Consider the following 22506-nt stretch of genomic DNA (forward strand, 5'->3'; position numbering starts at 1 on the left):
ACTCCCCCCACCTACAATTCCTGCCGGCCGGAGACTCGAACCCGCAACCTTTGGATTACAAGTCCGACTCTAACCATTAGGCCACGACTTCCCCCCCACAACACACTAAAGCACCGCGAGAGCAATCCAAAAGCATAAAGTCTGCTTTCCAGTCGCTCCCGCAGCACCCCGATGCCTCGCACCGACCGGTCCGAGAATTGCCGATCCATCCTGAACAATCCTAAACAAACTATCAACAATGTCGGACGTTGTGTTGCTATTGATGTTCATGACTTTGCGAACCTACATCGACATCCAAACACGGCGAATCCAACGTGTTCGTGTTTAGCTGCTATTTCAAATATGGCGGTCCAAAGTTTCTGTCGTCTTGTTGGTAACGGAAACCCTCTGTTCATTTTGGTCATGTGACTGTGCCTCGAAAGGTGAGCGGCTAATATGTGCTCATTTGATTTTAAAATACATATTTGAACTCATGCTGTACCCACATTAGACAAGTTGTTTTGGAAAATGGATGGATGGATGGATAGATTAGTTGCAGGCGCCACCTTTTGGCGAGCTGATATTCCAGAAAATAACACTCCTGCTTGTGTGAAATTTGTTTAATTATGTTCTAAACAAGAACTCATACAGGGGCAATTCATATCTTGAATATTGACGTTAGATTCTTGAACAAATCGTTCTTTTGAGTCGGTTCTCAGGAAGTAACCGGTTAGTATCAAGCCGGTGTGGTGGCAAATCAAGTCCCCCCTTGAAATCCGGTCTCCATTAGGACCCCAAGCGATCCCATTGGCTCACCGGTTCACAAAATCTAATTGAATCAAACTTTAGTTCCAGGTTGATGATGCAAGACGCAAAGCCGAAGTAGCATGTCCAACACAAAAAGAACCAAATGAGCAGTTTTAACCAACTCTCAAAGTTTGCAGAGGATTACCGATGATTCTGATGAGTGAGTTGAAGATACAGTGCAAGCCTGAGGCAAGTAAGCTACTGGAAATATGCTAATTATTAATTAATTAATTAGTAAAACCCGCAAAAACCTTTCTGTCGAGAGATGTATATAAATGTTAGGCTACTTTAATTTAATGTGCATGCAGATTATATTTTAAGTTGTTTAAGCGAAATCAAGGAGTTTATAGGTTTACTCTTGCTGTATACATGTAGGTCATTTCCACATTTGTGTATCAATGTCTGTAATGTGTGCTGTAGGTGCAAAACTTTGAGTTATCTTATCCAAGTTGTAGGCTAGCTTAGTCGATATTGGTCAGTCGTATCTGAAATAAAGGACCAGCAAATGAAACTGTGACCACAAACACCATTAACTTAAGTGAATGAAAGGCAATAATTAGCAATACACAAATATATTTTTTATTTGAATTTTCAATGTGTTGACGCAAATGACATTGTTTGAATGTTTCATCTATATGGCACTTGTTGTTAAAAAAAAGAGAAGGGTAGTGACATTACTTGATGACGTCAGGAACCTATGAATCGGCTTTTTGAAAAGAACTGTTTTGGGGAAATGAATCAGACTTTGCGTTGCTAATCTTGAAATTTAGGGGCCATTTTTATTCCTTTTGGTGGCATTTTCGAGTTTGAGCTTGCATGACACTATTGAGCCTAGACTAGCTTGCAGCTCAAGTAAACCTGGTTGAATTTAGATATTTTAGTAATACCCTTAAATTAACCATGGTTTTACTATAGTAAAAGTGTAGTAAACATGTTTTTTGGCGTATTCATTACCATTTGTATAACCATAGTTTTATTACAAAATACCATGGTTAAACTGATTAGTCTAGTAAAACCATGGTTAATTTGTGCCTACCGCGGTTTAACTATAGTAACTATGGTTAATTTACATAAGGGTAGTCGTTTAATTTCACATCAGTGACAAACAGATGTTTAATAGGGTAAACACGATAGTTACCTGTCAGGGAGGGAGATGTGGATACTTGATTGCGTGCGCGCCTGCGCGGTCTTTTGTTAATTGTTTATAACGGTCTTCACGAGATCTCGCGATAACTGTTGTGGAGAACGTGATATCTTTATTGGATTTAATGATTCAGTACTTCTTTTTTTAAGTTTAGGGGGCAAATACTCTAGGTCAGTCCACAAGTTGACACAGTGAAAACATAAAATGTTAAGTTGAATGAACAAATTCAGAAACTGCTCAGAAAACCGTCTATGAAAATCGTCGAAAGAAGGGGAGGCTCGTGCAGAATTAGGACTTAAATGTACAGGGTAACCTCGGACCACAAAACCAAGGCAAGGCAAGTTTATTTATATAGCACATTTCATACACAGTGGTAATTCAAAGTGCTTTACATAAAAGAAAGTGAAATAGGATTAGACATTAAAAATCAATAAAAACGTGGGAATAAAGATAATAAAAACAAGGAATTTTAAAATGATATAGAAATTGATTTAAAATAAATTTAAAGAAAATGATTATACATAAAATTCATTGCAGTCAGTTCGGATCAATTTCAGATCAACCAGTCATAAGGGTCAATTTCATCTGAAGCTGAAGCTTTCCATTGATGGTTTCCATTTCCAAAACTCGTCTGTTTAACTGTGCATTTGTTGAATGAGCACTGTGCTATATGTCCGAACTGACTGCAACAAATTTTATGTATAATAATTTTCTTTAAATTTATTTTAAATCATTTTCTATATCATTTTAAAATTCCTTGTTTTTATTATTTTTATTTCCATGTTTTAATTGATTTTAATGTCTATTTCACTTTATTTTATGTGAAGCACTTTGAATTACCACCGTGTATGAAATGTGCTATATAAATAAACTTGCCTTGCCTTGCCTTGATGTATGGTTTGTTAGGATAGGACAATATTTGGCTGAGATACAACTATTTGAAAATCTGGAATCTGAGGGTGCAAAAAAAATCAAGATATTGAGAAAATCACCTTTAAAGTTGTGCAAATGAAGTTCTTAGCAATGCATATTACTAATCAAAAATGAAGTTTTGATATATTTACTGTAAGAAATTTACAAAATATCTTCATGGAACATGATCTTAATATCCTAATGATTTTTGGCATAAAAGAAAAATCAGTTTTGACCCACAATGTATTTTTGGCTATTGCTACAAATATACCCCAGCGACTTAAGACTGGTTTTGTGGTCCAGGGTCACAAATGTAGTTGTCGGGCACACGCTTAATTGAGAATAAATGCCATGGGCCAAACTTAAATAAAAACTAAAATAAAATTTAAAATTTTTGAAAAAAGGGACACTTATCTAGTCATAGACTAAAGGGGCAGGTGCTTGAGCACCAGTTGGGGTCTATCTTTGTGCGTTCTTAATGATTTGAAACATGCCCTTTTAATGATAATGAAAAACACTTGCTCACACAAGACACATTCTTGCTCGCTGATTTATAAATGACATTACAGCTAGTAAAAACAAATGAACAAATGAAAAAAAAAATTTAAATCAAAGAGAATAATTTATTTAACTGATCATATAAAGCAATTAAAACCCTGCAGCTATGCAATCTCATTAGGTACAAAGAGGAATTTAAAGGCTTTTTCAGTTCAAATATCACTGTTAATGTCATAGTCTTTCTTTGCTGATGTCTGTCTGGCTGTAGTGACAAAGATAGGCTCTCCCCAGTCTATGATCAAACAGGAGACTCCCATAACAGTCATTGAGAAGAATGTGAATGCTAACAGATACATTTCTACAGCTATTGTTGACTGGAACATGCAACTTTTTCCTCTCGCTTTTTGTGTTAATTTCTTAATTCTGATTCGCTTTAAAGCACTCTTCATTATACATTGCTAGACACAGACATTATGATCTCCCTTAGGCTTTCTCCAAATGTTAAACCCATTAAAATGGAAGACTGAAAGTGAAATCGTTAGAATGTTTTACCTTTCTACTTTACGCAGAAATCCGGCTTCAGTAAGTAGCCTGCTAATCACTGGAGCACAGCTAATCCCTTAATTGTGATCATGTGTTTTTCATTATGATGGCCACTAGAGGGCATGTTGAGATCATCATTTTTAATGTCTTCCCTGATGGCTCAGACATCAAAGGATACAGCTGCTAAATGTCATACAATCTGATAAAATGGAATTAAATTAACTGCCACTGACTTTTCCCTTTCAAATGAAAGCTTAACATTCAGTTACAGAGCTTTTCCTGAGCTCTGAATTTCCTAAGGCCGTTGGAAATTTCTGAATGTCCTGAAGCCGCTGGAGCAAATATCAGAGAGTTTGTTGTTTTTGCGTGAATGGCCATGGTCAAGGGCCTCATGCACTCATTATTTTTGAGGGCGCATGACTTGGGGGGGTCGTCATGTGACACACAGCAGCCACAACAGAACTTAGGCTAGGTTTTATTTATTGTTTCCTTTTTATTCAAAACATTCCCAAACACAAGCTATATCTTGATTCTCACCTTTTATAGATTATGTCGATCTAGTGGGCAACGGTCAAAGTAATCTAATAATGTAATCTATTAACTATGCATAAAAACCTGTCTGTTTACTTAACAGACATGGGTGTCATGCATATTTGACTGACTTTATATTTAATGTGAATTTAACATCAAAAGTTAATGTTAATAAAAACATTGTAAGTGGGGCTACGAATCATAACACTTTCATTGTAGCTATAGAAAGAGAGCAAAGAACATTTACATTATCAAAGAACATTTTTTCTGACAGTCTAGAGTTCAAGCACTCTCAAAAACTCCCATTAAAACCACTGAAGCTGTTTACGCTATGAAATGAATAGTTTACTTACAGTGGGGCAAATAAGTATTTGATACACAGCTGATTTTTCAAGTTTCCCACTTACAAAGAATGGAGAGATCTGTAATTTTCATCGTGTTAGAGACAGAATATAAAAAAAATCCAGAAAATCACATTGTATGATTTTTGAATAATTAATTTCTATTTTATTGCATGAAATAAGTATTTGATCACCTACCAACCAGCAAGAATTCTGGCTCTCACAGACCTGTTAGTTTGTCTTTAAGAAGCCCTCCTATCCTCCACTCGTTACCTGTATTAATTGCACCTGTTTGAACTTGTTACCTGTATAAAAGACACCTGTTCACACACTCAATCAATCAGACTCCAACCTCTCCACTATGGGCAAGACCGAAGAGGACACTAGGGACAGAATTGTAGACCTGCACAAGGCTGGGATGAGCTACAGGACAACAGGCAAACAGCTTGGTGAGAAGGCAACAACTGTTGGTGCAATTATTAGAAAATGGAAGAAATTCAAGATGACTGTCAATCTCCCTCGGACTGGGGCTCCATGCAAGATCTCGCCTCGTGGAGTATCAATGATCCTGAGAAAGGTGAGGGATCAGTCTAGAACTACACGGGAGGACCTGGTCAATGACCTGAAGAGAGCTGGGACCACAGTCTCAACGGTTACCATTAGTAACACACTACACCGTCATGGATTCAAATCCTGCAACGCGAGCAAGGTCCCCCTGCTCAAGCCAGCACATGTCCAGGCCCGTCTGAAGTTTGCTAAAGACCATCTGGATGATCCAGAGAAGGCATGGGAGAAGGTCATGTGGTCAGATGAGACCAAAATAGAACTTTTTGGTATAAATTCCACTCGCCGTGTTTTGAGGAAGAAGGATGAGAATCCCAAGAACACCATCCCAACCGTGAAGCATGGGGGTGGAAACATCGTGCTTTTCTGCAAAGGGGACAAGACGACTGTACCGTATTGAGGGGAGGATGGATGGGGGAAAATCTATAGAGGGAGCTGAAACTCCGTGTTGCCCAGCGACAGCCCCAAAACCTGAAAGATCTGGAGAAGACCTGTATGGAGGAGTGGGCCAAAATCCCTGCTGCAGTGTGTGCAAACCTGGTCAAGAACTACAGGAAACGTCTGACCTCTGTAATTGTAAACAAAACCAAGGTTTCTGTACCAAATATTAAGTTCTATTTTTCTATTGTATCAAATACTTATTTCATGCAATAAAATGGAAATTAATTATTCAAATATCATACAATGTGATTTTTCTGGACTTATATTCTGTCTCTCACAGTTTAGGTGTACCTACAATGAAAATTACAGATCTCTCCATTCTTTGTAAGTGGGAAAACTTGAAAAATCGGCAGTGGATCAAATACTTATTTGCCCCACTGTATATATACGTACACACATTTGCACTTTGTTGTTTCTAACGAGAGAATTAGCCAGAAAGAGGTATTCAGTCAGAAATGTTAAAATTGTTATTTTGGCCTGAATTTCTGAATTAATCAAATCTTTACAGGGATCTATCCTCCTCTCTTCTGTGTGTCTGTCATACACATCTGACTGTGCTCAGTCTCTACCCTGAGAATTTCATCTGTCTGCCATGAAGTAAACTTCTACCCACTGGCAGTCTCCACACACACATATACCAGGACACCGATTACTGCAGTAATGCTACTGCCTGAGGAAAAAAATCTGGTTAAATTCATATGTACAGTAAAGCAGGTAGACAGAAGTCACTGATCCTTAATCCAGCACACACCTCAATATTGACTGTAAAAATTAAACCTAAATGAACACTTTTGTTTGGCAAAGATGCATTATGATCAAAAGTAACTTGACACTAAAGAATTTACATTAATAATAAATGTTTCTTCAGCACCATATCAGTATATTAGAATGATTTCTTAAGGATCATGTAACACTGAAGACTGGAGTAATTGCAGCTGGAAATTCACCTTTGCATTATGGAAATTACATTTTAAAATGTTGAAATATAACATTTACAGTATTACTGTATTTTTATCAAATAAATGCAGCCTTGGTGAGTGTAGAAGACACCTTTCAAAAACATAAAAAATAATAATTATAAAATATTATTGTGAAATTAAAATTTTGAATTAAAGAAATGTACATTTGCTCAGAATTAAAGCAATATACTTATATATTGACCTACTAGCTCGCAGAAACACACATCTTTCCCTCAAACCAAAGAACAATTTCTCACCCTGTCAACACTCATACCGTCCCACATCAGCATGCTTACATCTACACTAACACCTACAACCCCCATCAATAACACACACACACACACACACACATCACTGTCAGCGTGAACTTGAGGACTTTCTTTAAACTTTAAAAAAATCTGTTGATATTCATGAAGATACTCATACTCCACCTCTTTAACACTAGAAGTCCCAGAGAGCAGCCATTTGGCTTTTCTACCTATAAAACCCGCAGGACAGCCGATGGGCTGGAAGGCTTTAGGCTAATATCCTTAATTGGCTGTGAACAGTTGCTTTTGTTATGTAAACAATGTGGGGCCATGCTGAGCCACTTCAAGGAAACTGGTGTTTCACTTTGCCATCTTAGGGAGAAATCAACACACATGTTTTTTTTTTCCTTTGTTGCTGAGATTTATTGATAAAAACAGTACAAAATAAAATAAAAAAGAAACCAACCATTTGTACACATTTACAAATGATATTAAAAAGTGAGTGAGTACACGCCGCACTTTGTGGTGTTGTAAAGGGTGACAGTGTTTGGCTTCCTTTTGGTGGTATTATCAGTCTGAATCACGCTGTGCATGCTGCTAAGAATGTAGACGGTCTTCTTCCGTTTGGGCGCATACGCCGTCAGCGTAGCAGCAGTGGTTGAAAACACCTAATAAATAAGATAAATTGTTATTTTCATAGCACTTTTACACACAATGACACACTTGGCGGTGTTGATTCTAAAAATTAGAAACACATAAACATAGAACCACAAAAGACCTGCAACATACCTGAGTGGTGAATTCATTGCGATCTGTGTGTCTAGCGGATTGAGGGATTTCCCGGCGAATCTTGTTGACTGTGCCGAGGATGGTGGTTTTCCGGCTAAGGAGTTTATGCGCAAGTGACAGCGATGTGAGACATGGTCAATCAAGTTCTCTGCTTTTAGCAGCCCTCCCTGCCCCCTTATCTTGAATTGTGTAATATAACACACACACGCGTATATGTAGCTATATATGTACGTGTATGTGCATATATTCCCATTCATATTTATATTTTTTAGCACACCAGGGTGACTAAGAGTATGATATTGTCCAGCCATGACTTCCTGTTCCACAGGATTATAAATATGAGGAACACAAAGGCCAAATTCCCTTAATCATCCATCACAAGGAGTAAAACCTAAGAATATAATTCTGATGTGCAGAATAAGAAATTAGTTAAAGCATTGAAAAATTCTTTCCAATCAACTAAAGATGTTAAAAATCTGCCTGGAAGAGGACACAGCTGTAAAATTGTAAAGATTAGTTGAGTCTTTGGGTCAGAAACCTAAAAACAACATTTAAACATCCCCTACATCACCTACATGTTCGGGAGGGTTTCAAGGAAAATTCTCCTCACTCATCCAAAAACAAACTCCAACAAATTCAGTTGTCAGACACGATTGGAACTTCAAATGGCACTGGCTTCTATGGTCAGAAGAAACTGAAAAAAGAGCTTTTTGGCAGCAAACCCACCAGATGAGTTTAGTACAAACCGGGATTAAAATATTACCACGGTTAAATATACAGGTGCATCTCAATAAATTAGAATGTTGTGAAAAAGTTCATTTTTTCTTGTAAGTTATTTCAAAAAGTTAAACTTTCATATGTTTTAGATTCATTGCATGTAAAGTAAAACATTTCAAAAGTTTTTTTTTTGTTTTTTGTTTGATTATAGCTTACAGCTGATGAAAGTCAAAAATCAGTATCTCAAAATATTAGAATATTTACATTTGAGTTTCAAATAATGACCATCCCTACAGTATAAATTCTGGGTATCTCTTCGCTGAAACAACAATAATGGAGAAGACTGCTGACTTGGCTATGCCAATGTGAGACATGGTCAATGAAGTTCTCTGCTTTTAGCAGCCCTCCCTCCCCCACACATACAAACAAGCCACCAGCAACCATTCACACACACACCCCCAACCCCCCTGCAGATTGCTCAGGTAATGACCACATTTACACATGAATTGATGCTAATGATAGCCAAAAGACTAGCCAGTTAGCATCCACTTGGCTAAAGGAGGGGTAAAAAACTCTGGGATTTCTAGTGTTAAACCCTCCCACACATATAGCCCGTACTTCAATGATTCATGTCACACGCTGTGATAAATACACATCTGCTTTCAACACAAGGCACTATAGAGAAACTTTTAGGGACTTAAATTACTAGCTGGTTTTTAATTAAAAGTTAACAGGGCAAAGACAATAAGACACACTCTGACTGAAGGAGCCGGGACAGCAGGAGCGAGTGTGTATTAATCTGACTCGCTGCAGCGTCCACTATTGAAAACATCCTTGTGGCCTCCTGCTGTCTTGTGTTGGCAGCTCTCCCGAGCTCATGAGGAGAGACAGGCTGGACCGATCCGTGCACTGCAGCGTGATGTGGAGCTCAGTGGAGTGTTTGAGCGCGAGATTGTCTTGAGGAGCCATGTGTCAGATTTATTAAACAAATCAAGGGAACAAATTGAAACGCAGGCCCACAGAAGCTGCTGCAGTCTGTTTAAAAAGTAGTTCATTCCAGTTTTATTGTGGGAACTTTGCAAGACACCCTTGAAACCCTTACCCACACGCAGGCCTGTAGAACCCTCCTACAGGGAGATTAGCCTACTATAATCATGTTGCATGTCCCACTGGGTTAATGCTTGGAAAAATGTGAATATAGGCCTGTGTATTGTTTACTAGCACAGAAAGTGTACACACGCTCTCTCATAAGTGATTCTTTTCTATTTGTGAACTGAATTCACACCTGACGACGAGACAAGTCAAAAGGTCTAAAGCAATTCCTCAAGATCTACTAAATGAAATATCACATCACATCACAATGCCATCATGGTTTAGCTGTCATTAACATAACTTGTCTCAAATTTCTACATTCTGTAGAAATTGCATTCTACAAGTCTAATTTTATAACTGACATTTTATGTGTCAAATACAATTAAAAAAATTCAATCTCTTTGCATAATTTGACAAAACTACAGTTTAACTGGAAATGATGTCGGAGAACATTGCTCACAAGTGACATTTAACTCAATTTCTCTTTGTTTTCGTCACACATCATGTCATATTTCATAGACATGTATGATATTTAATTTTATAATTAAATAATTTTTAATTATATAAGCACACTCTTTATGGACGCTGATGTTTCTGCAGTCAAGTACACTGAAATTGATATATGATTTATGATGAATATGAAATATGGTTTTGATATACAATAAATATAACACAAAAATAAAAAGAAATAATAGGTAAATATATAAATAATAGATAAATGATCAATTAATGTAAAATACTAAATCAACCATTCTATTTAAAATTTAATTTTAACAATTTTAATTCAATAACTGATGATAAAACAGACAAAGTAGAATTCCAGTGAAAGAGATTAATCTGAAACGTAAAATTAGTCATATGAATATTCAAATATTTAATTACCCATGTTTTAATTGAAGATGTCATAATAGCACCACTATGAATGCCAGTTAAACCTATAGGTTTTAATGAAAGCAAAGATGTCTGAAATGTACCCTTTCCCCAAGAGTCTAATTTTATCATTTTACTTTAAAAATAATGATATAGAATAAAAACTATAACTTTTACTTTACAATCTAAAAGCTTTTCTGTCCATAAATCCCTCAATAATAAATCAGGGGGCAGTCGTGGCCTAATGGTTAGAGAGACCTCAAAGGTCGCGGGTTCGAGTCTCAGTACTAGCAGGGATTGTAGGTGGGGGGAGTGAATGTACAGCGCTCTCTTCCACCCTCAAAACCATGACTGAGGTGAGACCATTGAGCAAAGCACCGAACCCCCAAAAATGGTGTGTGTGGGTGTGTGTTTTCACTACTCCCTGCTGTGTGTGGATGGGTTAAATGCAGAGCACAAATTCTTTTTATATATAGCGTCATTTCTTTTTATATATATCTAACAAAAAACAATCCCAATGTAGTCCTATGTCAGCAGCAGCCAAGCCCTCGATCTGTTTATTAAAGATGGTTTGGTATGATGCCTGTCTTGTGAGGAGGCGATTGACTGCACCTGTGCAGGTATACAATGTCTCGCTGGGGTCTGTGCAGGTGTGAAGTAATGCTCATCAGCGATCCAGAATCTGATCATTAATCACAGACCACACAGGACTGAGAAACACTGGCCCAGCCATACAGATACACACATCTTTCTTCCTGCAGGTGCACATCATCACTCTTCAGAGGTTCTCTAAGAGGTTCTGTCCATCTGGCACTTCCAGTGATTTGCTTGATCGATCTTGCTCATAAAACTGAACTGAACAACTGAACTGAACGTGTGAATGCGACAATGACACATGCTGGGTTGAAGGACAGTTACACAAAAACGCTATTGAAAACATTACACAAACACAGTAGCCTTGAAATTAAATGTATGAGAAGTTGAATTCCCACAAACTCTGTAAATCTTTGTATTCAATACAAGATAAAATAAAATAAAAAAGGACGGCAGCTGGCGTAATAAAATTCATTAGTTTTTATTGAATGAAAAATAGCATGAACATGATTTTTACCATTTAAACATTTAAATAAATCTGTAAAAAAAAAAAAAAAAACTTTTCCTCCCTTCATACACACAGCTGTGCAAAGACACACAGTCTCCAGTAGCTACATGTAGACAACTCATTCATTTGCTCAGCCTCTCTCATTTACACGCAATCTTCATTTGAACTGGTTGTCAATGAGAGTTCCCTTCATCTTGGCTTTCTTCGCCTCAAGCTCCGCCTGTGTGGAGAGAAGCAGCGTTCAGATTACAAATGAAATCTAAACCTGTTAAAATCAATACAACATTATCATTTAATTCAGTCACTGATACCACATCCTCTAACTGAATTTTTCTCTGTGGATTTCAAAAATGGTATATGGTAGCCTTACATTAACATTATTCACACATTATTATAAGCAACTGTCATTTATTTTCTCTCAAAAGGATCATTCATGCACAAATCACATTAAAAGAGCGTGTGTGAGTATGTGCAATAGCTAAAATTTACTGCAAAAAGAAACTCAGCATCTCCCGCTGTCTGAAGGCCATTGCACACCAAGTCCGAAATTTTCATGTGCGTTTTTCCGTATTCCTCAACCTTTCCTATTAAAATGCATGCTACAGATGCGAAAACACAGAAAATCGAACCTGATCCGAACTTTTTATGACGGACGAAAGTTTCGGAGGCAGTGTGTAAACGTGATTGACACAACATGAGGTTGTATTTATTTTTTAACGTGTGAAAATTTCGGACTCGGTGTGCAATGATCTTTACTCTCGCCTAGATCTGCAAAACTCGCTCTATTCCTCTCAGCTGTAGCTTTAATATCATGTCCAGAAATTCCCTGAGTGAAGTTCCACAGCTCAAATGGACTTGATTAATGGGTTTTGTGTGTCTGCACAGCAGTGTCTCAAACAAAATGGGAACAGGAAAGTCCCCTGCCCATCCCCATGCAGTCCATAAATATAAATACTGTATATATATATAAATACTGTATATATATATATATATATATATATATATGGAAAAAATATAACAACTACATAAAACAATTTTTCTATACTAAAATTTTCATCGTAAAATCTTTTTTCGGCAAATTTTTTGCAGCCATTACTCCAGTCTACAGTGTCATATGATCACAGTTCTTTTGAAATAAAAAAAAAAAAAGTTACGGCAAAAAAAATATAAGCTGGAAGCTGCTTTTGAATTGTAATCATTTTTCACAATTTCCGTTTTTTTACTTATCTTTCATCAAATAAATGCAGCATTGGTGAATATAGGAGATGGTCCTCACTGCAGAACACAAGATCCAGGGGGCGGGGTTGGATCTAGATCCAACTCCTCCCACCTTACTATACCTGAACCTACTCATCTTCACTCCCTGATACCTAAACCCACCCATCTCCCCCCCAAAACCTACAATTCTCCACCCCCTAGATGTGGATCCAACGCCGCCCCCTGGATATTTGTTCTGCAGTGAGGGACTACTGGAATATAGGGCACTTCTTTCGAAAACATAAAAAAATTAATTACACTGACATTTGACTAGTAGTATGTGTGTTTAGTCATAAGCCATATGTTGTGATTATCATATGAAGTTCATTTAGCAAACAATCTGTTGGACTGAATCACAATGATAACTTTTGAGTTTGTTGTTCATGAATCAAATCACACTAGTCAAGCTGTACGTTTGTTATTGAGTGCAGCTAAAAAGACAACACAATTTAAACAAGTTTTCTTGCTTTTTTACAGTACACATTTTGTAATAGCAGGTGAAAAAAGGGCCTCAATCTGTGTTCGTGACCTGGCTTCAGAATGGCCTAATGTGTGTTTACCGTGCGACTCAAGAACTTGTGTGTGCTTATCTCCACACTTTTTAAGATAATCAAATACAAGCTTTCAGCTGCTTAACCAACCCACTTTAAAGAGCTGCCAAGGTAAATATGATTAATAGAGTGTGTGTGTGTTTGTGTGTGAGGGGTCTCTGTCATCTTGAACTCTAAATTCATTAGCTGTGCAGACTATATTAAAGTGTTAATCTGCCTCAAGCATGAATGCGCATTGCCTTTTCTTTCATCTTCCTGTGTGTACTCTTACCAGCTCCTGAAGCCGTCTCTTGCTCATTCCTTTCCTCTCCAGCTGTTTCTCAATCACTTTGGCATTCTGGGCATAAGAATCCGCCACCTCCCGCTGTAGGATAAACCAATCACAATCAATCACAGCTCTTCAGCAAAGACAGCTGATGTAAAGGATGAGTCAGGCCAGATAGGCAGCTGATGAACTTAAACTCACCGCTTCAATCTCTTCCTCTTCTTCATCGATCGTTGAAACAGTAACAGAGCTGAACTTGCCCATGTCTTTGGTGCGTTTTGTCATCATAACCTACAATGCATACAAATTCATATTACACAAACTTGTTCACCTCATATTCTGCAATTCTCTCTCAATTCTCTCACATATTTTCGGATAAAAACGTGGTGCCTTACCCTGACTTTCTTCGGTGCCTCTTGTTTCTGGCTGTATACGCTTGTGTTGCCAAATCCCTGGCCGAACTTCACCAGCGCTCCATCCACGATGAACGTCGCTGGAGTGCTTTTCATCTGATGCTGATAGAACAACAGCAGGCCACACCTGCACAGAACACACAAAAACAGTTCAAACACATTAAAAAACAGCTCATTACGCAAACTTGAGACACTTTCAGTGTTGATTTATGAGAAAAGTCAGATTAGCTGACTCAGACAGTAATCAAACTTGCTAAAAATTCTGAGATCACACATAATTAGCACATTTCACAAGCAAACTGCCACTGCTGCAATCATTCTCAAAGCCTTGACGTCAGCCTCTCAGGCACAGCATGACAGAGTCGTCATGGTGACACAGGAAACTTGGGACTGACTGTTGTGCATGCTTATTTATGGACAGGAGATAATATGACTGGAAAAGACCACGGTTTTCATGACTGAGTCATAAATTGTGAGACTAAGGTTATGCATCATCCTGAAGGGGATTATTTATGACTACATTATAAAGTATATTACAAACCTGCTAACCAAATAAATAAATGGACAAGGAATATTTGATTCAACCATTTTATTACACTTCTGCTCAAAAGTTTGGGGTTGTGAGATTTCTGAATATTTTAAAAGATGCCTCCTATGCTCACCAAGCCTGCATTAACCAAACATACAGAAAAACAGTGGTTTTTGATCCATTTTATGTATCCTTGCTGAATAAAAACACTAATTAAAAAAATTTAAAATCTTAAATGAACCAAACGTTTGAATGGTAGTGTATAGTAAAGTTTGGCCATTAGCCAATCTGAAATATTTGATCACAGAATGGTGCGACTGACTAATCAAAATCAAGTATTCCAGAGAGCTGTGGCTTGTAATACGTTATTACTGAATAAACTGAATGCTATAACCCAGTGATGTATTATTGTGTTTGTATGTAACACACTTCATGCTGTAGACAGTTTAATGTCACACATTCTGTATGCCTGCTGTATCTTCTGTGCATTGTGAAATGAGTATGCGGGCTAACTTACTTCCCACATTTTTTGCGAAACTGTCTTTCGATGCCCTCTGACCTGCAGAGAGACATACAGCGGTTAGTGAAACTTAATGTCTCAATGAACAACTTCAACACAAACTTACAGACACACACCTTTTCAAGTACACCGTCTCATCTTCCTCCACATTGCAGAACTTGTGGGCGTGTTTTGCTGCATCAATCACTCTGGCTTTGTCCCGTGGTCTCATGGGTAATTTCTCTATCTGACAGTCTAAAAAGGAACACGTGGGCTTAATTATCTCTCTCTTTACTTCTCACACAAAGCACACACACTGCAGAGCCAACAGACAAAACCTACTCTTGTAAAGCAGAAAGGTGATGCCTTATTGACCAGTATGATCTCACTGACCTTTCCTCGTAGATATCATCCAGAACGTTCAGATGTCTGCAATATTAGTCTGTACTGATCGTACACAAAATTCTAATTTACATTTAGTTGAAATTCACAATAATGTAGCTAAGAATAGACATTTCACCAAACAATTCTGTCATCATTTATTCACATCATTGCAAAGCTGTATGACTTACTTTCTTTTACAGAACACAAAGAAGATATTTTTAAGAACGCTAAAAACTGTTTTGAGGACCACTGACTTCCACGGTTCGGACAAAAAGTTTCACAGAAGAAAGTCAGTCGTACAGGTTTGGACACTTTAAAAATGATTCAGCTTCATGACATTTATTTCCGACCAATTTAATGAACCTAAATAGCACAGAGAACAGGTTTAAACACACTCATTTCAGTTCTAGAAGGAAATCATATGAATAACACCATATGAATGAAAAGCAAATACACAGGATGATAATTATCCTTAGCTTCTCATTATATTTCAATTAAATGTGTTATTTCTCATTATCACACTCTTGCTGAGGTGAAGAAGTCTGGAAAAGGCAGTGATCACAACGAAAAACAAGTCATACATTTACCTCAGGAATGCAGTGAGATTACTATAATACATACAGTGGGGCAAATAAGTATTTGATACACAGCTGATTTTTCAAGTTTCCCACTTACAAAGAATGGACAAATCTGTAATTTGCATCGTAGGTACACCTCAACTGTGAGAGACAGAATATTAAAAAAATCCAGAAAATCACATTGTATGATTTTTGAATAATTAATTTCCATTTTATTGCATGAAATAAGTATTTGATCACCTACCAACCAGCAAGAATTCTGGCTCTCACAGACCTGTTAGTTTGTCTTTAAGAAGCCCTCCTATCCTCCACTCATTACCTGTATTAATTGCACCTGTTTGAACTCGTTACCTGTATAAAAGACACCTGTTCACACACTCAATCAATCAGACTCCAACCTCTCCACTATGGGCAAGACCAAAGAGGACACTAGGGACAGAATTGTAGACCTGCACAAGGCTGGGATGAGCTACAGGACAACAGGCAAACAGCTTGGTGAGAAGGCAACAACTGTTGGCGCAATTATTAGAAAATGGAAGAAATTCAAGATGACTGTCAATCTCCCTCGGACTGGGGCTCCATGCAAGATGTCGCCTCGTGGAGTATCAATGATCCTGAGAAAGGTGAGGGATGAGTCTAGAACTACACGGGAGGACCTGGTCAATGACCTGAAGAGAGCTGGGACCACAGTCTCAACGGTTACCATTAGTAACACACTACACCGTCATGGATTCAAATCCTGCAACGCGAGCAAGGTCCCCCTGCTCAAGCCAGCACATGTCCAGGCCCGTCTGAAGTTTGCCAAAGACCATCTGGATGATCCAGAGGAAGCATGGGAGAAGGTCATGTGGTCAGATGAGACCAAAATAGAACTTTTTGTTATAAACTCCACTCGCCGTGTTTGGAGGAAGAAGGATGAGTACAATCCCAAGAACACCATCCCAACCGTGAAGCATGGGGGTGGAAACATCATGCTTTGGGGGTGCTTTTCTGCAAAGGGGACAAGACGACTGTACCGTATTGAGGGGAGGATGGATGGGGCCATGTATCGCGAGATTTTGGGCAAACAACCTCCTTCCCTCAGTAAGAGCATTGAAGATGGGTCGTGGCTGGGTCTTCCAGCATGACAATGACCCCAAACACACAGCAAGGGCAACTAAGAAGTGGCTCCATAAGACGCATTTCAAGGTCCTGGAGTGGTCTCCAGACCTGAACCAAATAGAAAATCTATGGAGGGAGCTGAAACTCTGTGTTTCCCAGTGACATCCCCAAAACCTGAAAGATCTGGAGAAGACCTGTATGGAGGAGTGGGCCAAAATTCCTACTGCAGTGTGTGCAAACCTGGTCAAGAACTACAGGAAACGTCTGACCTCTGTAATTGTAAACACAGGTTTCGTACCAAATATTAAGTTCTATTTTATTTCTATTGTATCAAATACTTATTTCATGCAATAAAACGGAAGTTAATTATTCAGATATCATACAATGAGATTTTCTGGATTTTTTTTAATATTCTGTCTCTCACAGTTGAGGTGTACCTACAATGAAAATTAAAGATCTCTCCATTCTTTGTAAGTGGAAAAACTTAAAATCGGCAGTGTATCAAATACTTATTTGCCACACTGTAACTAATTTATATATTAATGCAATATATATTATCAATAAATGTAATAAGACATTTATTCTTATAATTCAATCTGTTCTGTGCCACATTATGTCACATGTAATACACACATACAGGACTCAGATGAACACCGATGCTCCTGAGCTTTGGGACACACAAAAAACCAGAGCATCTCCCATCACGTCCACAGGCCAGAGTAGAGGACAACACATTTTGAAGTGTCAGGCGTATAAAATGACACCTATCCTACAATATTCACAGCATATGTGAGGCTGAGTGGGACAAAGCCCTGTTGTGTGAAATATCAGTCCGCCTGCTCTAAAAGCATTTCCCTGTTCACATATGTGTGAGGAGAACACAGCGAGGTTAGAGGACAAATCTGAACAGTGTTAAGGATTTGATTCAAACCATTGATTGAAATCATCTGAATCAGTTAAAAAAGATTGTTTCAGTGACCCTTTCAACCGTCACTGTTACGTCAGTAGGTGGCAACAAGTGACCGTCTTTATGAATGAGTCATTGAATCATTTACTGAACCAAAAAGAGTCATTTAGATTTGAAAGCAGCAATATGATAACTGATTTATAATACAGCTGCACGATTAATCATTAAAAGGTCCCTATCATGATTCAAACATCCACGCGATCTTATTTCTAATAATGAATTAAAAAAATAGTGCAATGCAATGTATCGAGGCCCTACACCACTGAGTGATTTATAAAGAAGTTATAATATTAAATTCTAAATAAAACTGGAAGCCAAAGTAAAGACCAGAGGACAGGTCTGAATGTGATGTGTTCAGACTTTCTGGCTCTAGTCAGAATCCTGGAAGCTGTCTAATGGTCTTTTTGGGAAGACTGGTGAGGAGTCCATTGCAATAGTCCACCCTTCTGGTGATAAAGGTATGAACAAGTTTCTCCATTCTTGCAGTATTTTTGAGATGATTCGTTCAAAAGCCCTGATTCGTTTATACCCGAAACACCACCAAATCTGCACTCCGGGCCTAAATCTAGAATCTAGAAAGCTCTCGTTATAATCAGAGACGCTGTCCACAACGCAAGCGTTCAATTTTGTCGTATCGCTAAAAGTGAACATGGGGCGAGACCCTATTAAGCACTGGAAACACGATGATTTCTGAAACTTCAGTTAGTCTGATAGCTGGTGAGTGTTCGCTGAATGTAAACCGTGAATTACTGTTGAAACTCGGGCTACTCACCCAGAACAAGGACCATCTGGCCACACAGGCAGTAATACACGTGCAGGGGTTTCTCTCCGTCATCATACTCCTCCCTGTCACGGGTGTCCGAGCACACCACACTCCGAGACACCACTTTAGGCATATTTAATCTTCGTTTACTTTCTTTTTAAATTCAGAACGTGTTTTCGGGCTTGTTTACTCCCCTGTTGTCGCCCGGTGATGACGTCTCACGGTTCTGTGCCTGGTTTCCTCTAGATGGCGCTGTGGGTGTTAAAAACACTAGAATCGTGTGCGGAAAATCTTGTCTGTAAACTGGATACGAGCCATGACATGACAATAAAACACAGTTCTAACGATGAGAGAAGGCGTTTCCGCTGATACAGTGAATTAGTTATCATGTGTTATACTGCTACTAATGGCTATATATTTATATTTATATAATAAAGAGTCTTTCTCACACTCAATAATTCAAGAATTTCTTGAAACAATGTAAGGGTGAGTCATTCCTTAATCTAGGGCCATAATCATAGACTTTAAAAAACATACAGGGGTGTCCAAACTTGCTCCTGCAGAGTTTAGCTCCAACCAACACACCTGAAGCAGCTAATCAAGGTCTTACCAGGCAGACTAGACACTTCCAGGCAGCACACTGGCCCTCCAGGACCGAGTTTGGACTGCCCTGCCATATAAATATCCTCTGTGTGGACACATCTCTGTATTACATGGCTATGTTGTAGGCTGACCAAGTCCAGCTACTTGGAAGTTATGTTTACTTTATCCTTGTAACAAGTGACTTTTTAATTTGCATAACAACAATGTCAAACCCTCATCTTGAGAGAATCACTCAATTTAAACGTTCCTCATTACCCATCTAATGTTAATCTCGCTTAATTGCGTAATTAACGTTATATTACTTATTTGACACTTTCTCTTTTTTTACTTAACGCTCCTAATTGATGTTATTTTATTTTATTTTTCATTATTTGTAGTTGTTTTTGTAATTTTGCTTAAGTACGCTGCATGATTTCTCATTACACACACAGGTAACTTTGACGGTGCAGATTTTCTGGATTTCCAGTCAGTGATTCTTGCTAATTTAGAGAGATCTTCACTATATATTAGTTTTTACAATTTATAATAAATAAAAGACAACCTTAGGGGCCGTTCACATATCGCGTCTTTTGCGCGCTCAAGTTCGTTATTTCAAATGTAGACGCGCGGTATGCGCGCTCATAATGGAAGCGACGCGCATCTCAACTTTTCAGAATGCCGCAAGCGCGCCGCAGGTCATGTGACAAGAACCAACCAATCAGCTTCCTCAACTTTTCCGTTACTTTGAAACCTCAGCAGAAAAATAGAGGAGCAGCTCATCATGGCTTTGAACCTACCGTTGTCCAGGCGGAGCTCCTAAATCAGCTGGTTAATTTACCCATGGTTTTTGCATTTTTGAAGTATGGGGTGCACCCAAACACTGCGGCGTTTTTTACTTTTCTTAGTAAATAAATCTTGTAAGAGAGTTACAGCAAGGGGTTTTCCGTGGTGGAAATCCATTGCTGAAATTTCCTTGTTGTAACGGAGAGCGCAGCTGATTGGAAAAAAGGAGAAAGCGGCGCACCTAGCGTTTTCCACGCGTTTTTAGGCGCGATATAGTGTTTCTGCCTCTTACATAGACAAAATAATATACACATGCACATTTCTGTTGTTAACATTAAAAAGACTCCATACCTTTCAAAGACTTAAGAGCAAAGTAGCAACAGGACGCCTTAAATAATAGACAGAGCATGGTTTTCCTTACGCAAGCACACGCGTGTGAGTGTTAGGAATCATGCAGGTTTGGCAGAGAGTGTGTTTCCATGTTCAAGTGCTATCTGTGTGATAGACGTGAGTTTCTCTCTCTCCCTCTCTCTCTCTCTCTCTCTCTCTCTCTCTCTCTGTGTGTGTGTGTGTGTCCATTGCTCAGATCAGCAACTAGCAGCCTAGGAGATACACACTCACTTGTCTCTCAGAGCACCAGGCATCATGCTTCCTCCTCTCCTCCTTTCATCTCTCTCCTTTTCCCTTGCTTTTCTTTCAGGTAAGACCCACTTCAGTTTTTTTTTTACCCCGTCTCTTCATCTCTAACTGTATCTCACATGGCTTTCTCATTCTGAACACAGGTAACCGCATGGCTATCTGGTCTCAGGAGATACTCTCAAGCATTGCTTTCCTCTGCTTGCTATTTTCTCCCGTTTATTCCATATATCAGAATCAGAATGTGAATATAGTGTTTGTGGTGGGCTTAATACTGGTCAAAGAATGTGTAAATGATTACCTGTGCAGATGAATGAGAGAATAAATCATCTGTTGAATGAGCCGCTCTGTTAGTTAATGGGTTGCACTTTTCAAAGAAGCTTTATCAGTATGAGTCGAGAATGATTTTATAAATGTGATTGAATGAATATAAATGTGATAATGAGCTTTTCCAAATGTAAATGAGCTTCAGTCAGTTGGATCTGCCTTTCGGGATCAGAACTTTTAATTAATATTATTAGAGGTTTTATATTAATGCCTGTCAGTATTATGCTGGTAAGATCTTGTGAAATACTGAAAAGTTGGTTCTCCTTTTATTTGGCACTTTTGTGAAGGGATAGTCTGCAGAAATGGCTTGTACATATGCATTTTTTTATTTTAGTTTTAGTGTGTGTAAAGAAGTGTTTGATGATCTGGTACAGTGTGTACGTCCTGTGAGTGTGTGTTTTCCATGTAGCGTTTATAGATATGCTGTAATTGTTTGGTCTTTTTTCATTATGAGAAACTCAACCTGTTTTAGATCAGATGGTGGACATGAGAATATCTCCTTAGACAGGTGGAAATGTGTGTGTGTGAGAGAGAGAGAGAGAATGAGCATTTTTGTACGACACTCTCACCTCATGCATGGTTGTTGAAATCCTTCTGTTGGCTTGCAGTGTTTTGTTCTGTTTATGGGAGAATTTATGGGAGAAGATTGGTATGCATATCTACAGTACCATATGAGTTTATTTATTGAATCTATTGGCATCAGTCAGTATTGAATATTTCACTTTGCATTCTCATTTCCCCTATTTTGAAATGTAGTTTACCTCTGCTGTCGTCAACTAATCACTTAAAGTAAAATCTTCAAAAGTAATAATAATGTAATAACACATACATTACGTTGTGAAACCTAAATTCACTTTACTAAAACTTACTTTTTTTTTTTTTTGCTCATTTGTTGGTTATTAGTCATGACATGATAACAACTATCAGTGTTTATATTGGCCTGAATTTTATTATTGGTTTAGCCCTAAGTGTATACATAGTTAATTTTTCTTTCTGAAAGATTACACAGATGTTAATCAATGCGAAATACATCTGTAGATGTTTCATTTTTTCTTTAGGGTTTACATGACCTTCTAAAACCATTAATCAGTAGCTTATGTTCTTTGGTATTTAGAAATCTTATTTGATGAAGTCATTTCTTAAACCTGTCTCCAGAAGAGCACATAGAGTTTATGTTTGTATTTTGAAGAACATTTTTTTAATGGTAGCATCTTTAAATTACTTCATAACAGAGTTAATTAGCCTTGAGGGTAGGATGAATTCTTAATAGATGCCTGTACTAAAGGCAAAGAGGAATGAGTTATAGAGGAGCATGAAGTGTGTGTCCATGAGCA

At 38.1% G+C, this 22506-nt stretch overlaps 2 protein-coding genes across 2 annotated transcripts in view; one reads left to right on the plus strand and one right to left on the minus strand.

Annotated features, from left to right (window-relative positions):
• Positions 1-11487: 11487 nt before the first annotated feature.
• Positions 11488-19074, minus strand: steep1 (STING1 ER exit protein 1). The gene is made up of 7 exons (XM_079417271.1): positions 18854-19074; positions 15189-15306; positions 15070-15111; positions 14006-14150; positions 13812-13901; positions 13617-13709; positions 11488-11757 (listed from the first exon to the last, which is right to left on the minus strand). The coding sequence occupies exons 1-7, from the start codon at positions 18975-18977 to the stop codon at positions 11695-11697; spliced, it is 675 nt and encodes a 224-aa protein (XP_079273397.1). The 5' UTR covers positions 18978-19074; the 3' UTR covers positions 11488-11694.
• Positions 19075-20854: 1780 nt separating this feature from the next.
• LOC306869284 (relaxin receptor 1-like) overlaps positions 20855-22506 on the plus strand; it is a gene marked incomplete at both ends in the record, with an annotated part of 46698 nt that continues 45046 nt past the window's right edge. Inside the window, one exon of the mRNA XM_079415975.1 lies at positions 20855-20909. Within this exon, the coding sequence (XP_079272101.1) occupies positions 20855-20909 (55 nt within the window). The remainder of the gene's footprint in view (positions 20910-22506) is intronic.

The sequence above is a fragment of the Barbus barbus genome (genome assembly GCF_936440315.1).
Source record: "Barbus barbus genome assembly, chromosome: 5".
NCBI lineage: Eukaryota > Metazoa > Chordata > Actinopteri > Cypriniformes > Cyprinidae > Barbus > Barbus barbus.

Excerpts from the sequence above, each read along its gene's own strand:
- steep1 (XM_079417271.1), bottom strand. The coding sequence starts at position 18,977 with ATGCCTAAAGTGGTGTCTCGGAGTGTGGTGTGCTCGGACACCCGTGAC. Across the intron at positions 15,112-15,188 it reads GAGACGGTGTACTTGAAAAG|GTCAGAGGGCATCGAAAGAC; the intron begins GTGTGTGTCTGT and ends GTCTCTCTGCAG. Across the intron at positions 11,758-13,616 it reads AGAGACGGCTTCAGGAGCTG|GCGGAGCTTGAGGCGAAGAA; the intron begins GTAAGAGTACAC and ends CTCTCCACACAG.